The sequence below is a fragment of the Calliphora vicina genome, chromosome 5, assembly GCF_958450345.1.
Source record: "Calliphora vicina chromosome 5, idCalVici1.1, whole genome shotgun sequence".
NCBI classification, from domain to species: Eukaryota; Metazoa; Arthropoda; class Insecta; order Diptera; family Calliphoridae; genus Calliphora; species Calliphora vicina.
The window spans coordinates 31,665,957-31,685,109 of NC_088784.1; the positions used below are offsets into that span (position 1 = coordinate 31,665,957).

At 29.8% G+C, this 19,153-nt stretch overlaps 1 protein-coding gene across 1 annotated transcript in view; it reads right to left on the reverse strand.

Moving 5' to 3' along the window:
* side-V (sidestep V) overlaps positions 1-19,153 on the reverse strand; it is a 238,967-nt gene that overhangs the window by 19,426 nt on the left and 200,388 nt on the right. The window contains exons 11-12 of the mRNA XM_065513915.1: positions 8,274-8,573; positions 4,050-4,447 (exon numbers count right to left, since the gene is read on the reverse strand). Of these exons, the coding sequence (XP_065369987.1) occupies positions 4,050-4,447; positions 8,274-8,573 (698 nt within the window). The remainder of the gene's footprint in view (positions 1-4,049; positions 4,448-8,273; positions 8,574-19,153) is intronic.

Genomic DNA, 19,153 nt, shown 5'->3' on the forward strand with positions numbered 1-19,153 from the left:
TTTTCAATCAAAGTTGCGAAATATTGAAGAAATGGATAGTTGGTAAATATCGATTTACCTCAATAAACATATTGCAAACAATATATTTTTTCCATATTCTTTTCTTAATAAATATATCTATCAATAGAATCGAAAATAATAATGAGTTTACTCGTTAACTAAAAGCAATAAGGGTAGCATATTTATAATCATTGGACAGTTTCCTGTAAAACAGATTTATTGAATATTTTTTAGGGGCACACGAAATCTTTGATTTTTGCAACCTCACTTGTTCTACAGGCCCCACTGTGCCTGCCGAATTATTAATTTTTACCAATTTTTTATTCAAAATTATTCTTCACCCCATTACTGCTACTTATTTATTTTCATATTTACGTTCAAATATATCCCCTAATATTCTATCATAAAAACAAATAAAAAACTAATCCCTTATTTACACACTTTCTTTAGCAGTCTGCTGCTAAAAAAGACACCTAAAACCCCACTGGCCTTTGCAGTAGACATATACTACAGCCAGCTACCTCCTAGCCAAACTAATTTTACTCGCCCTCGGTGTAGGGCATTTAAAGCTAAACGAAAGAAGAAAAAAAACTGTAAAAATGCACAAATATAAAAAGCCCCCTAAAGTATGCTATTAAAATAAAGAAAAATCACCACCTTATAAATATGCCATAATATTTGTTGAAATAAAAGTTTAGTTTAGTTTTGTTTATTATTATTTTTACTTGTCTCTTTTTTCATCTCTTTTACTTTTTTTTTTTTTGCTTGTGTACATGTTCGCTGTCTGGCTGTGTGTCTTTCATTCATTTCTATTACTTACACTCCATCATTTAGTTTGTCATTTCATTTAGATGGACAACTTCTTCAACATGTTCTTACACATACATACTAGTATGTATACAGTTTATTATAGGGTTTAGGTTTCTGTGTTTGTATATGTATATATATACATATTTATACTCATACAACTATAAAAAAAATATTAAATTGCTGCAAATTATTGACAGGCTATCAAAGTGATAAGACAACAATAGAATTATGGTTGCTGGGTAGTTTTTGTTCGTAACTTAGTCTCTCCATTTGTATGGTTTTAAATCTGTATGTGTGTGCTGTTAGTTAATGGTTTAGTTTTCCTGTTCCTTTTTCTGTCTGTATGCGTGTTAGAGTGTGGTTTGCTTTTCATTTGTATAAAATGAGTAGTGAGTGAGTGTGTTAGGGTGTTGTATTAGTAGTGTTTATGATGGTGTTAGTATTTGTGGAATATTTTGCTTTACTTTTTCATTGTTTATTTTTTTTTTATTATTGTTTGTGTTGAAATAATGACAATGATGATGATGAGGACGATGTGATGACGCCAAATATAATGAGGTTGTTGTGTTTGTTTGTGTATATAATGATCTTGCCACTGTTTTTCCCTGCCAAGTCTTATATATAATTTGTGTGTTTTTTTTTGTCGTCTTATATTTTCCTTTCACTTTGTAAGTATGTTGTTAGCATTAAGTGTAAATAACAGTAATTGTTGTTGTTAAGTGGCAGGGACGACCGACGGATACTTAAGACTTCTATGCATTGCTGCTGTTGTTGTTTTCTTTCTCATTATTTACTTTATTTTTTGTTTTTGTATAGGGTAACTGTCGTTGTTTTGTAATAGAAAACTTTATTTTAGTAAGTCATACTTAAGATTTAAAATAAAATTAAAGCATACCTTAGGGTGCGATAATTTAAGCTAAAATTGTTGTTAGATTATGGGCGTTTTTGTATTGAAGTAAATTAATAATAAATATGTAGTTTATTTATTTATTATTTTATGTTTTCTGACAAGTTAAATGAAAATATAAGGTCATTAGGGGAAGAAATTTTATTTTATACAAGGTTTTATTGGGAGCCAAAAAGTTCATTAAAAAAATTATTTAAAAAGAAGTAAGAAAGTATAGTCGGTCAAGCCCGACCATATAATACAATACACTAATCTGGCATAAATGATGCATTTATTCTGCCTATTTACCCTTATTTGTGTTCTTTTCTGAAAAAAATGTAGTTTGGTCGTGTTCTTTTCTAATAATGTTACCCTAAAACCCTGAATATATGCTACATGTAATGAAATGTAAAGAAATGTACCAATTTTTATGTAAGCAAAAAGTATGGTTTTATAATATTTAGAAGCTACATAAAAGAAAAGTGCATAAATGGTAATGATTTTTGTCCTATTGTGATCGTTAAAAATGCAACACATTATGAGGGTATGGGTAACATTTAATAAATGGCACACAATATATAGGCAACATTTTGAGTAAGAAAAGAAAACACCATAAGTAAAAGAGCAAAAACATTTTCTTTTAAAATTTCAATAATTTATATTTTTGAGTGATTTTCGGAAGTGGGCCTTATATGGGAGCCATGACCAATTATGGACCGATCACCATGAAACCAGGTCGTGTGATTTATGTGTATAGTAAAGTTAACTATGTTGAATTTTGTGTGTATACCAACATTTTTAATCGATTTATGCACGTTAAAGTGATTTTCGGAAGCGGGTCTATATGGGAGCTATGACTAATTATGGACCGATCGTAACAAAATTTGGTGACATGAATTTTGTGCATATAAAACTTATTTGGAGCGGAATTTGTGGAGATACATGTATAAATTAAATATTTATGACCGATAAAGTCCAATTTCGGGAGGACATTTGTATGGGTGCTAGGTGAAATAATGGACCGATTTCAGCCAGTTTCAATAGGCTTGGTCCTTGAGCCTAAAAAAAAATATGTACCAAATTTCATCGAAATATCTTCAAAATTGCGACCTGTACTCTGCGCACAGCCGACCAGACGGACGGACGGACATCGTTTAATCGACTCAGAAAGTGATTCTAAGTCGATCGGTATACTTTAAGGTGGGTGTTAGACTAATATTTTTGGGCGTTACAAACATCTGCACAAACGCATTATAGCCTCCCCACTATGGTGGTGTAGGGTATAAAAAATTAAAAAAACAATTCGAAAAATTTTTTTTCCAAAAAATTAAAAAAAACAACTTTGGAAAAAAATAAATTTTGTTTACCTAAAAATATTTAAAATTTTTATTTTGAAGTATAATTTGGTGAAGGGTATATAAGATTCGGCACATCCGAATATAGCTCTCTTACTTGTTTTTATAAAACTTTTTGCTCATTCAATTATATGCAAATACAAATGAATTTCTGCAGACCTCTAATAAGCATATTTAAAATATATTTGAAAAAACATTGCCCAATTTTAGGCGTTTACAATTATAACCCTCAAAATCTTTAATTAACTATAGATTTTCATTAAAAAAATACTTTCATTAACTATTTTTTTAATTTCCAAAATGAACACACCTCTCTTTCATTACAAAAACTAATACTCCACAGTAATGACCAAAAATAATTGCCTACTTTTCAAGGCTTTGCATAACAGTAACAAATTAAAGCATACACTCAGGAAACTGAAAATAATACTTTTGCGAAATATTTACACAACTTGATTAAAAATGTTCAACGATGGCTGTTTCAGTTTAGTTTTGATAAACAAATCAAAACCTCCTTTGTAACTCCTTAATGAAACGGAGGGTATGCAAATTTGCAATTTTTTTCCAAAAACTCCCAGCAGTTACTCATAGAGTAAATATTACAGAGCATAAAGACCATTTGGTTTTAGTATACGAAAAATAATAAAACAAACTTTACACCTTCTTTCATTTGTTATTATTAGTTTTTAGTTTGGATGTTGGTTCAATTGCTTGCTGATGGCTGATGGTTGTGTAGCCATGGCAGAGTCCAGCCAGACTAAGAGTAAACATAGCCGGGTAGTTGTTACAAATAAATGATTTTTTTGTAACAGCTACCACTATACCTCTACTAAGAGTCTTAGTAAACTAACAAATTTTTTTGTTTTACTGTCTAGCTCAAACACCCAATTTAACGCCCCTGTTTGCAGCACAAAGTAATTTTTAAACTAAAATACTTTATACTCACATACAGCTAAAAGTGAATACCAATAACTATGTAGCCAAGTAAATGTACATACCTGTTTGCCAAACGTTGGCGATAGTGAGGGCGGTGGTGGTGATTGTGTATTTATTCTGGCTGTTGGTGTGTAAAGTATACGCTGTGATTCCATATTCAAACGATCGAATGCCTTTTCCTCCAAATGAAATTCATCTTCACTGTTCGTTTCCTGCGGTATAACGTCAGGATTTTTATCCTCTAAACTTGAATGGCTGCCCATGTTGCGTGAGAGTGGTTCAGCGCTACCTTTGTCTGCTTCAGTTGTTGTGGTATCACCGTTCGGGCCGCGACGCGTATGCTTTGTACGAAATTTCATGAAAATCACAATGCAAATGGCCACCAGTACAAGTGTTGCTATGACACCAACCAATGCTCCCAGCAATGGTGTTAGCTGAACTAAAACCGCCGTAGAGGATGCTATTTGTTGAATGAAGTGCAATTGTTTTGTTGTGTGATTATTTTTTTTTATATTTTTTTTTCATTTTTCATTTAGTTCGATTTTGCACATTTTTGGTTGTGTGAATTGTAAAATGATGAGAGTTTGTGGGTTATCCAACAAAAACAACAACAACAACATAAAGAAGTCCAACAAAGCGGTAACCATATGAAATGAAAGTGAGATTAAACAGAGAAAACATACGTTACGAATTGTTAGTAAAAATGTATAAAAATTAATTAAGGTTTATATAAAAATATTTATGTAGAGCAAAATATATGTTTTTAGATTTGCGGTTAAAGGTTTTGCAATTGGAAATTTGTTTTCTATTTCATTAGTTATTTAAAGGGAAATAGAATACTGCAGAAAAGCAAATGAAGCATTCACCCTCTCTTATAAAGAAGACATGATATTTGTCTGATAAATTCCCACTTGGAACCAGGTTTATACTGTGTCATAGAGCGTCCTATTTGTGTAAATGTTGTATATGGAAACTACATTTTAAAATCACAGACTTAGATTTAGAACCGGGTTAGCTCTTTTCAAAATGCATAGGATTCTTGAAATAATTTAGAGTTTTAAAATGTTTCTCAATCAAATTCAACCACCAAACTTTTATATATATATTACAAAAAGTATATGGTTTACGATTCTGTTTAATTTAGCTGCGCATTTTTGAGCCTTTTTCAGTAACATTAAAAATGCCTAGTTCACATTAATATTCTATATATGTAAGTTTCAGTACTATGTTCTGTGCTGTATAATTTGTTAAGTGGTGTACTTCTTTATTATTGAACATTTACTATTTATATTTTTATTTATTTGTTTATTTATATTTTTTTTTAATTTATTATAAAGGGAACGTCCAATAAATGCCGATTTTCATGCCTCTCCATTATAATAGATATATTGTATCTATCTAAAATTAGTTTCTAATTTAATAAAAAGTACATACATTATTTATTTAATATTTTCTAATCTTAATGTGAGTTGCAATAAAATAGAAAAGTTTAGAACAAAAAATATTTGTATTTAATTTTTAGTATATAATATTTTGTATTAATTATTTGTTGTTCTAATGCCTTAGGAAATACAATATTTTTTGTTTTTCTATCTGGTTCATAGACCTATAAGTATGTATGTTTTCGCACTCGCGAACACGCAACAGAAAGAATTTCTGTCCTAAATATTAATATTGAAAGCTGCTATAGCTTCCCCAATATATAAATTGTAATAACTATGGGAGGTGCCACGCCCACTATTTTGTTAATTTTTGACCTAAATAAGTAATTCAGTCAAAGTTTTAATTCTTTTTATAATACAATTATATAGATAGATCTGCATTTTAGAATTTAGTTTGTATGTGAGGTGCCACTCCTACTATTTATAGTCCACCCATTCTTGTCCTAAATATTAATGTAAATGGTAGAATAAACGTACACAATTCATGGGCTCTATCTCTTACAGTATATATTCAATTTTCTAGTTGACATCATATGGGAGGTACCACGCCCTCTGTGGCTACTACTCCTATTTTTGCTTCAAATATTTATACAAACAGTGGAATTGCTCATGAAAAATTTGAGGCTGTTATAGTTTCCTAGATATCTGGTTTTTTAAATTAACTTTGTATTGGAGGTACCACGCCCACTTGACATTTAAAAACAAAAGGTAGCCTATAGTTCCTTCCGCACATACAGGAACATACTGTATAAATTTCAAGCAAATCGGGTCAGCCGGTTAGCCGTCTATAGTTTTCAAACCAGCAAACACACATTCACTTTTAAATATACAGATACAAAGTGGGAGTTCAGTGAAAGTGACCACGCCCACCTTTTGTCAAATTAATTTTCATATCGACAAGAATATGCTGTAGAATTTTCAAGACGATATTCAAACCATTACTATTTTTGCCGCTCTCCTGTATATAACTACCGCCACTGTGCGGTTGAATGAAATTTCACAAAGAGGAAGTTTTGTCAAGTTTAAGTTTTGAACTTGGACCTCAGGGGCCCAACAGGGGCTTGACCAAGGGTCCTCGAAGTAGGACACATCGGATATGTTACATCCTATTCTTCGTTTCTATTTCTTCGTTTATGTTCCGATTTCAAAAAAATTATACAATTAAACTACAAAAAACTTCGTCGTAGCTTTCAATTATCTCTTATAGCTTAGTAGATATTCGCATTTGAAAAATAAATTTTCAACATTTTTATCCACCCTACTCCAGTTATTTGATAACAGCGGATCCAAATATTTCCCGATTTTTTCCAATTTTACTTTATTGGAGTAACAACACATGTATGTGTCAAATAGAAAATGAATTGTTTAAAAAATAATCACTAAGTCCAAAGTTATATGCATTCGAATTAAACATATTTTAAAAAGGCGATTTTTCGGTAATTTTTTAGGAAAAAAAGTACTTTGTTTCTTTTTAAGTTATCGCAAAAAATTTCTTAGAGGATGTATAAGGAAATTATACTTTTTAAAAAGCTAGCCTTTCATCAAATATTTTCAATGAAAAAAAAAATTAAAATTGTTGATATCGAGCTGACCAGGTCCATCTAAAAAATGCCTATTTTTTATGTAAAATTCAAGTTTAGGGAAAAAATTCTCAAATCGCATAGTCGATATCAAAATAAAAAAACCACTTTATATGGCCAAATATATTCTAAATTATTTTCTAAAGGGTTCCGATAACGCCGCCCCTGGTATGGATATTATAGCCAAAAAAAAACTAAAAAATCCCATTATTGGGATTTTTTAAAACTTTTTTTGGAAATTTCGGCATGACTGATTACAAATTTAAAAATTTGTTTTTATTTTTCCATTTTCAATAGAAAAATATCTATATAACTGTAAAATTTCATTAAAAAATATTCATAAATAAAACTTTAATTTCAATTTGAGAAATTTGTATTTTTGCAAAAACTCAACAAAAAGTTTTTTTTGTCATATTTTCCCAAAAATTATTCCATGAATTTTTTAATTGTCAAAAGTTGTATATATTTTTGAAAAATATAGGAAATTCCCTATCCATTGATGTACAACATGTCTACATTATGTTTTTTACGAGGCAATTATTAAGAAAAAACTTAACAACTCGCAGAGAATAGGATCGATTTAAAAAATTTAATATACCAAAGGTGTCCTACTTTGGGGACACCTGGCCGTAAGCCTGGTAGTCCATGCGGTCAAAATTCAAAAGTTAAACTCGACAACACTCCTTCTTTGCGCATATCCAATTTAATTCAAATCGGATTAAGGGTTTAAAAGTTACATATTTATTTCCATCTTTTTTTATACCACTGTGCGACAGAGAGCATTTTTAGACCCAGGATTTTTCGAAAATAAGATCATTTCTTTAATTTGGAATATCTTGTAATATGTTAGAAATTTTCTTTTGGTTTTGTGTAGAACTCAGCTATTATATTCAATAAAAGAAATGGATCAAAAACAGGAACAAATTGTCACAGCATTGCGGACTGCGTAGAATAGAAATGTGGGCAGTTTAGTAAGTGATTTTGCATCCTCTTGTTTAAATTTTTTTTTACAAATATTATTAAAAACATCTCTTTAAATATGATTATAAAATAAAAAGATTTCTAAGAGTTTTACTGGTAGCTTTTGGCCAGTAAGTGTCCATCTTATTATCAGTCTCTTCGTTTACATTTTACTGGTACAAACAATTTAGTTTAGTCATTTATTTGATTTTCACTTATTTAATGCTAAAAACCTTTAATGCTCCTTGCAATCTAACTTAAACAAATTACATATTTACTAAATATATTTTAAACTAAAACTCACCTGTCCTCAGCAATGGTGCCGACAGCGTACGACCACGTACGCGATAGGAGATTTTGCTGGCACCCTGTGCATTGACCGCAGTTATGCGTATCACAAATACCGAATCGCTGGGCAAACGCTTAACGGTAAACTCAGGATTACGAAATGAGGTATTGTATAATATTTGACGATTCAATTCATCGTACACTTGCACATGAAAATGTTGCGGTATACCACCATCGTAGCCAGGTATACACTGAATCTGCATAGAATTTGCGGTTGCATTGTAGGCAGTACAGTTTTTAACAGGATCCGGAAGATCTGCAAAATAGAAATGAAAACAATAAGAATATAATTCTATAAAGTGCTTAAAATTGTAATTTCATGGCATGTTATATATGGTAACTATAAACTTAATTATTGAAATGTACATTCAATGTACATAAGTATAAATGTACTTTGGCGTTCTACTCGTGTATATAAAATTTAATTAAGTATTATTTTGTTTGTGTGTGTGTTTCTCTTAATTGCATAAAATTTTGTACACAAATTCAATTTCACAACCAATTATATAATTATGTTGTGTTAAACGTGTTAAAATATATCCAACACTTTCATACAAAAAAAAAATTGCCACTAAAAACTTTGCTAAAAGTGAAAAACGGAATAACTGGGAAAAAAATTAAATAAAAGCAAAAACACTTGTAAATTTTATGCCATAAATTTTAAAAGTTCTGCAGAAAATGTATATAGATGAGAGTATTAGTATACGACCAGCCTACATGACAAACACATGCCAATAAGTGGGCAATCTGAAGAGTACATTTAAAAGATTAGATTGTTAGAGCTCTAGATTTGGAAACCTGATCAAACAAGGATTCAGCAATACCTATCTTAACTCAAGGACCAATAAAACAGTAACGATGGGGTAAAGAGATAGCCAAGGCAATTTTAAAGATCAACAAGCAGGTGGTTAGTAAACTAACCACCCCACTCCACGAAAAACCTTTTAATGGGGTGTTTTTTTATGTTTTGATTTAATGTATCTTACTTTTTATAATAAACTAACCTTGATTAATGTAAAAATGCAATTTTTTTATTTTAAATTTATACACAAGAAAAGCGTGGAGTTACGATAAAGTTAGAAAACAATTTCTTGTTAAAAAAACACATTTTATTAAACAATATTTTAATGGCGATTAAAAAATTATTTTAAGAACATTCGATACAGATTTATTACCAGCTTTGTGCCTTATTTAACGGAATTATCCATTTTTTTGGACCAGCATTATTGTTGGAGTGTCGTAGGGGCTTCGATAGAAAAATTAATGCAAAATCAGGCTGACTTCATTAAATTGAAAGTTTAAAGATAGAATAATCTCTTTTAAAACTCTCCATTACGACTAGTTATAAACAATTGCTTTCATTTTATATTTTCAAAGCTCTTTCCAAACTGCTTTCGTTTTACATATATATGCATAAGCCACTAGTCTTTTTTTTCTGCATTCTAACAAAATAACACTATACACTTTTGTACGCAAAAGAATATTAAGTATATACTTGTAAAACTATATGTATATGATGATAATCATACATAAATACATAAAAACTCATAAACCCACTGTAATACACTTGCATACATAAACAAAAATTTTTCCTTTTAAACCAACCAACTTTAACTGCTACCTACACTTTAAAGATGAAAATCACATGAAGTAGTGGTAGAAGTAGTTACGGTTTCATATGTTTGCTAAAAATTGTAGTGATATTAGAGAAAGTATTAGTATTAGTTGTGCCAGTAGAACGGGTTAAAAAGGCATTAGTAAAAAAAAATATTATTCGTTATAGAAAAAAGAATTGTATATACTTGTACTTGTTACCATAAACATGTTTCCTTTTTTTCTTCTCTGAATTTTAGTTTGTTGATACTTGTGTGTGTATATCAGCATACAAACAAACAAACGCAAAAAGTGGTATCATAAACTAACACAGAGACCCATTTGGAGCAACAAAAAAATTACGGTAAATATACCTACTAACTTTGTAGATATATGTAAATATATTATGCATAGTTATTGATAGTACCCTGTAGGAAATTTCAAGTTCGGAACCTACCTTCATTGTAACGAACAGGACTTAGGTTCTCAATGTTAATTAGTTCCTTGTATTCTGATATAGTTAGGGAATGTTTTTTCTCTGACACCCGTTCAGGATTAAACTAGTTGCTATGCTGTCGGAAACTCGACAAAAATAGTTTTTTAATGAGTCAAGGAAGACTTGTAAGTCATTGTCGAACAGTTTTAAAACTATAACAAGGAAAGCAAATCTCTGGATGCGAGTCTCTTAGGTAGTGGCGTGGAAGCATCTTCTGAGACCAATCCTCAACCAAAATCCTCTCAACAATATCAACTTTCCTTGGTTATATACAGAAATGTTATGACAATTGGACAACTAACCAAGACGACCAGAAACACTAGAGGAACACCTTATTGACATAAATTTTACAGGCTCATCTCTCGGACTATCGATATGCAAATTCTCTATTGAAGAGACTGAATTGGGCCCTGGGTAAAATTGACTTTTACACATCCATGGGTCTTTATAGTATCTGATCTGCAGAACTATAAACTGTCATATTTGGATATATAAGGCCTATCTTGAATGGTGTTCTATTCCGGAATCATGGAATATACGCAAGGTAGTCTTCATACCTATAGTTGGGAAGCCATCTCATACGAAACCGAAGAACTACAGACCCACTAGTCAATCATAATTTTTTCTGATAACTCTGGAGAGGCTGATTGACTATCCACTAGGGATCTATAGTTAAAACAAAAGGTTGACTTTTAGAAAAGTCGACTTTTGGTATTTGTGAAAAGTCGAACTTTTTTGAATTTTATTGACTTTTCATCCTACTTTAAAGTAAAAAAACTTCATGGTTGCTAGATTTATTGATGAGTAAAACGAATTTTTATAAAAATGTTCCAACATACTACCACATAGCGAGGACTTTCAACAATGTTACTCCGCGAGCGATATTATCGGCTCTATGTAGACTTGGCATCGGCCTGTCCATTTTTGCCTACTTGGAGAGACTTTTCGTGGCAGATTTGATATAAAATGTAAAGCTTCATATGCTTGTTAGCTTTCCTGAACATAAACGGAACATTCAAAAATGATATTTCGGGATTAGAATTATTTGTTCTAAAGGGACTTGGCATCGATCAATTCACTATTGCCTTCATAAAGAGATTTCTGACCCCTAAGGTAGTTTACTCTACTGTATGCTCAATCTGTAATTTACTCTACTGTATGCTCAATCTATAAGGTGGCAAACTGCGATGCTCCTCAAGAAGGTGTTTTATAAATCCTACTGATGAAGCTGGCAATAAATTCACTACTCGTGGAGTCTGTATGGCTCTTTTTCTCAAGGAAATACAAGATCTACATATTTTCACTACTCCTTCTTAATGATGTGGAATCAAACCTAACCAATATCTCAATGTATCTGAATGTTATTCTATATTCGAAGCTGTATTGGAATCAGAACTTCCAAAATTGTTAGTATAGTGCAAGACTAACAACTCCAAAAATATTAAATGTTTGAATGTGAAACTTAACATGGGCGTAACTTATTATTTTTGACATGTGGAATGGAATTTTTTTAACATTTTGAAGGACATTTTTGGTAGTTTTTTTTTAAATAGAGACGTCAAGATAAAAGTGTAAATTAAAAAACATTTTCAAATTTCACTTCCTTTGGAAATGTATAGTCCTTTTAAAGCAAGAAGATATTACGAGATGAATATCTGAAAATGCTGTTTGATTATATGAAGTGTAAAGTTTCAAACTTATATGGACTTTATCATGTTGTGCGGAGTAATAATTATAATTTTAAAATATTTATATAAAATATCCCTGAAGAATCATACAGATTGTGAAATACCTATAGTCAAGCTAAACCTTATATATGTACCGTTTGCTGGGATCGAAAAAAAAAACTTTCAATCTATACTCTAAAAAAATTGAAAATGGTCCAGCTCAATAGACCTAAAATATTTTGGGAAATATCAAGAAACATTCCACATAAACTCCACATGAAACGGGTTTCTGTTCGGTTTCATTTCGTTTAAATAAAAAAAATCACTTCCAGTGATGAAGCCCATTTCTGGATGAATGGTTACGTTAACAAACAAAATTGTCGAATTTGAGACGATACCAATCCACATGACATCCAAGAGCATCAAAATCGTTAGGAAAAAGTCACTACTTGGTTTGGTTTTTGGGCTGGCAGCATCATCGGCCCATATTTCTTCGTGAACAATGTTGGCCAGGCCATCACCGTCAACAAAGAGCGCTATAGTTCGATGATAACCAACGATATGTGGTTTCAACCGGACAACGCTACATGCCATACAGCTCATGCCACATTATACATCCTGCACGAGAGATTTGAGGGCATGGTTATCTCACATTGAGGTGATTTCAACTAGACACCGACATCGTGTGATTGGATCCCGTTCAACTTTTTCTTGTGGGGTTTTCTTAAGCCGCAGGTCTATGTGTATAATCTACAAACCACAGCGGCTCTCAAAGCCAACAAATACCAAGGCATCGATCAAATTCAGCCTGATTTATGCGCCAGAGTCATGCTAAATTAAGCATTTCGACTGATATTTTCACGATATTGTATTCCATACATAATGTCATCGATAGGTCTTTCAAACGAATGAATATAGTTTATGCTCTCATACACATTTGGTTTTATGCATATTTCAAGTAAAAGTTTAAGTATATTACACAAAAGCATATTCATTTCAAAAAAACTGAAATTTTGTAAAATAATAGTAATTGCTCCAACAAATTTCTTGAAAATTGCTGATGTTTGCTTAATAAATTTCATCTTTCGAACTGAGCTCCCCACTCAATACCATTTAATGTACCAGCCATGACACAAGCTATGACACTAATAAGTATGTACGAAATATATTGCATATTGTGTATAAGAATACAAAAAAAATATTTAATTACTTTTCTTTGCAACCCGTCCATGAACTAGTTTTGCTTTTTGTATCAATTTTGTGTTTTTTTTTTAAGTATGAACTACTTTTTAATTCATTAATCTCTCAAGTATAAACTTTTTACATAAACTAGATTTAAAATTCCCTACTGGGTACATACATACATAACTACTACTATATACATACATAGAAATATGTATATATACATATGTACAGACATACATACCTAAGTACAACAACAGCTTAAAGGAGTATTAGGTTTTGTATTTGTATTCCTAGAAATGTAAATGTATAAGTCCTTTTTATGCATGTTTATGTGAAAGTGAACGTGTATGTGGCATGTGGCTTGTATATAGGTGTGTGTATATGTGTGTATGTATTTAACATTAGCATGCAATACTAACCAACATTTTTAGGGTCAACAATATGCTTTAAGCCATAAGTGTAATACAAGTAGTTATAATAAAATATATACCAAAATACAACAAAAAAAATATAAAGTCAAACATATATACAGAATGAAAGAGAAAATTGTTACTCAGTTTTGGAAAGGAACACACAGGAGTAAAGTGGAGCGAGAGAGAGAGAGGTTATAAACTTTTTAACATTTATTATGATGATGGGCCAACAATTTATGCAGTATTTTATTGCCACAGGCTAAAGTACAGGAAAAACCAAACGACAAGCAATGTTGCAGTTTTGTTTTTAATTTTTTATTATTTTTTTTTCTTCTGAAAAACTATTGACAATTAGAATAAAAGTTTAAATGTCATTAAAATTAAAGAAACGTTATGTTTGCAAAAGAAAAAAAAATTCCACATATTATTTAAAAAGCGTAATGAATTGATAATTAAGTTTTATAGGAAAGTTTAGTGCTGTTTTCAAAATTTCTGTTCTAAATGAAATGGTTTGCTTGCAGCACTCGCACTTGTGTTTAATGGGTATGACATGAATTTATTGCATACATTTCTGTTTAAATCATATGTCTATTAGGGTGCTGCTGGATTATATGGCTCAAAATGAGCAAGTTATCGGCCTTAACACCTATCTCGGATTTTTTTTTTAGATTGTAAGAAAAGGCGTCATGTCTTATACTAAAAACATCATGTCTTATACTAAAGACATCATGTCTTATACTAAAAACATCATGTCTTATACTAAAGACATCATGTCTTATACTAAAGACATCATGTCTTATACTAAAGACATCATGTCTTATACTAAAGACATCATGTCTTATACTAAAGACATCATGTCTTATACTAAAGACATCATGTCTTATACTAAAGACATCATGTCTTATACTAAAGACATCATGTCTTATACTAAAGACATCATGTCTTATACTAAAGACATCATGTCTTATACTAAAGACATCATGTCTTATACTAAAGACATCATGTCTTATACTAAAGACATCATGTCTTATACTAAAGACATCATGTCTTATACTAAAGACATCATGTCTTATACTAAAGACGTCATGTCTTATACTAAAGACATCATGTCTTATACTAAAGACATCATGTCTTATACTAAAGACATCATGTCTTATACTAAAGACATCATGTCTTATACTAAAGACATCATGTCTTATACTAAAGACATCATGTCTTATACTAAAGACATCATGTCTTATACTAAAGACATCATGTCTTATACTAAAGACATCATGTCTTATACTAAAGACATCATGTCTTATACTAAAGACATCATGTCTTATACTAAAGACGTCATGTCTTATACTAAAGACATCATGTCTTATACTAAAGACATCATGTCTTATACTAAAGACATCATGTCTTATACTAAAGACATCATGTCTTATACTAAAGACATCATGTCTTATACTAAACGTAAGACATCATGTCTTATACTAAACGTAAGACATCATGTCTTATACTAAACGTAAGACATCATGTCTTATACTAAAGACATCATGTCTTATACTAAAGACGTCATGTCTTATACTAAAGACATCATGTCTTATACTAAAGACATCATGTCTTATACTAAAGACATCATGTCTTATACTAAAGACATCATGTCTTATACTAAAGACATCATGTCTTATACTAAAGACATCATGTCTTATACTAAAGACATCATGTCTTATACTAAAGACATCATGTCTTATACTAAAGACATCATGTCTTATACTAAAGACATCATGTCTTATACTAAAGACATCATGTCTTATACTAAAGACATCATGTCTTATACTAAAGACATCATGTCTTATACTAAAGACATCATGTCTTATACTAAAGACATCATGTCTTATACTAAAGACATCATGTCTTATACTAAAGACATCATGTCTTATACTAAAGACATCATGTCTTGTACTAAATACATCATGTCTTATACTAAAGACATCATGTCTTATACTAAAGACATCATGTCTTATACTAAAGACATCATGTCTTGTACTAAATACATCATGTCTTATACTAAAGACATCATGCCTTATACAAAAGACACAATGTCTTATACAAAAGACACAATAACTTATACTTAAAACAAATTGTCTTATACTAAAGACACAATGTCATATACAAAAGACACAATGTCTTATACTTAAAACAAATTGTATTATATTAAAGACCGCAGAAGTAGTAAACAGTTTTTCAGAATATTTTTTTACACTGCATTTTTATGCTGCAGTCTAATATATGATTCGTCTTATGTATATGAACTGTTTATGAATTAAGCTTAATTGTGGTCAAAAGAAATATGAGAAATTAAAAAAAAATGTTTGTAAAATTACCACATCTCATAATTAAGTTTGCATAAAATTATAAAAAATATATATGTAATTGAATTTTAGCAAACGACTCCCATAAAAATTTTGAATAAAAATCTCAAACTAAATAACAAGGATTGGAAAATCACTGAACTATCAAACACATACATATATGCAACAATTTTTCGTGCAGTAGAAATTTCAATAACTATGGGAAATAATAAAAAGAGAAAACACTGTTCTTTACATTAAAAGTACGATTTATCGATCTATGGATATTTCAGATTTTATATAAATTTAAATAAAATTGTTCCCATTGTGCACAGTTGAAACCTGAATGAATAATGTGTAAGATAAACTTATCTTCTCTATTTGAATATGCACACTCAGAAAAAAAAATAATCTAAGAGCAACATATGATGATATGATTTATGATTGTGGACCAAACATATTATGATCATTATTAGCTTCATAAAATATCATATTATTATCAAATATAGTCGTAATATAATATCGTAATAGTTTCAGAAATATAATATGATTCAAAGCAATCATTATATGATTGGAAGTAATCATGTTATGATTCGATGTAATCATATTATGATGCAATTTAATGATAAAAAGTAATCATATTGTATAATAATTATAAGTAATTTTTGGGAATACAAAATTTAATTTTTATAGGTTTTAGTTTAATGTGCTATATTCTAAATTTAAATATTATTGATAAATTCAATAATATCCATTGTTGTTCGCTTTGGGAAAGCTAACAATATTATACAAATAAAACTATAGAGCGAATGAGAATTACAGACAATAAAACTCTACTTGCAAAAATATCATGCGATAAAAATATAACATTGTTACAAAGGACACAGTGTAGTTGTCGTAACCATGCCGAACCATAATTTTTCTCTACGTACAAACATATCCAAACTTTAAAACTTTTCACATTAATTCCACCCTCCACTCCCCCTTTTTCTTCAAACAAAAGCTGAATAATCCAAAATTTTTCACCTCAAATATGTAATACAAAATCTGGTTATTATTTTTACTCTGTAACACACATACCAAATAATTGCATGAAAAATTCTCATTCTTTTATGTTGTCAGCAATTTAGGGTTTTCCCAGAACATTTTTTTTTTTGCACATTTAAGTAAAATTGTTTCCTACATAAGTATTCTGAGAGAATGATAACATTTTTATTAAATTTTACTTGTACAAAGGAGTATTTAAAAAAGGATACAAAAATTCCTTTATTGTCCAGTTTTATAACAACAGGAAAAAAATCAAACAAAAGATAACATACCTTTAGGGATACAGACAATATGAAAAGATTAACAAAGAACCAATATTAAAAATCATAATTTTTAAATAACTTAAATCACTTAAAAACACAATAACAATATTTTAAACTATTTAGGAAACAAAAAGAAGAAATAAAAAAAATAGGTTTTTATTATAAAACAAAGAGTTAAGTTGGGTAACTGTGTGAACATGAAATGATAAATAGTATTTAAGTAAAATGTGCACGTAAACCAGGTAGATTGTGGATATATGAAAAATCATAGCCCAGCAAAATTTTACTGTTCCCTTTGGAAACAAAAGGCTTTTCCTTTAATTATGTTCTTTATTATGAACAATGTTTACTTTACAAAAACTATTTGTTGGTCTTTAAGCAAATGATACAGATACCATGCAAAGAAAAAATATACCAAACAAAACAGTATTGTATAGTTTTTAGTAAAATTTAAAAGTAAATTTAGCATTAAACTTTGTGTTTCATACAATATTATCCTAATAGCTTTATGAATGCGAGTGTTTGTCAAAAATATAGGGTAAACCTAAAAGTATGCTACAAATATTATAACATTTCTATCAAATGCTTAGGCTATGAAATGATTTTTAAAAGAAATTATTTATTTATAATATCCAAATTTATATAGATCAACCTCAAACAACTATTGTTAATTAATATTTAAACATTTTGTCAAGCCCTTTAATAAGTTCGAGGGCATGTAAAAAACTGCTACACATGACAGTATTTTAAATGCATGTTACTACCTTTTATATAAATCCTCACAAAGATTTGTGTATGTATTTAAGGTCTAACAAAAAAAAAAAACGCACACACACTCAACATATTGTATAACAAATTAATTGAAATTTATATTTACTTAAGGCTATTTCACTGTTGGTGTGAGTTTAAACACACACACACTTATAGAAATAAATACATATGCATATTATAGTGTTTAAATCAGGCATGGGCAAGTGGATACAATCGAAAGTTTTTTTGAAACTATAACATATTCAAATTTCAAAATTCAAATTTCTGTTTCAGTTCATCCAAAAAAATTTCTGTATAACAGTTATTTCTTTAGAAAAATGTGTGTATAACAGTTTCATCTATAAAAAAGTTTTGCGTATAACACTATTTTCTATACAAAATTTTCTGTATAACACTATTTTCTATGGAAAATTAAACACATAACTTTTCATTTTATCGCATTATCAATTTGAATTTAACGGTCTGTAACGGCTGCTTGTAACATTAATCATGTTTATTAACATTTCCATAATTAGAAACTTCTGTTTATAAACAATGTTAATAGCAGAGTGTTGCTTCACAGTTAATGTTTAAAGTTTAAAACAAGGATGCCCAAAGTTGAAACTGCAGTTGTTTTAATGAGCGAGATAGAATTGCATTGAAAGAAAATGCTTTATTTTTTAACAAGAATGAATCAAAAAGAATGCTTAATTTTTTAACATGAATGAAGCAACAATCTCAATAAAATTGTATGCGAAATATTACACACATCAACAGCAAAAAAAGGCTTGACTAACCATTATATAGATTTGATACATTATGGCTACCTAAGTATGGTAAAATTTGTTTAGATGTTTCTCCACATAATTTATTATAACTGAAAACGAGTTAGTCCAATGTTATTAAAATAAACTTAGAAACTTAGAGATTTATATAACCTTTAATCCGTTTATATATTGCATTTATATAGGCTCTGTAGTTTCGGAGTAATAATAACAAATTTAAGAAAAAAAAACTTATTTTTTAAATTTTTTTTTAAAAAAACTCATGAAAAATCGAAAACGGCAGATTTCAGATTTATTA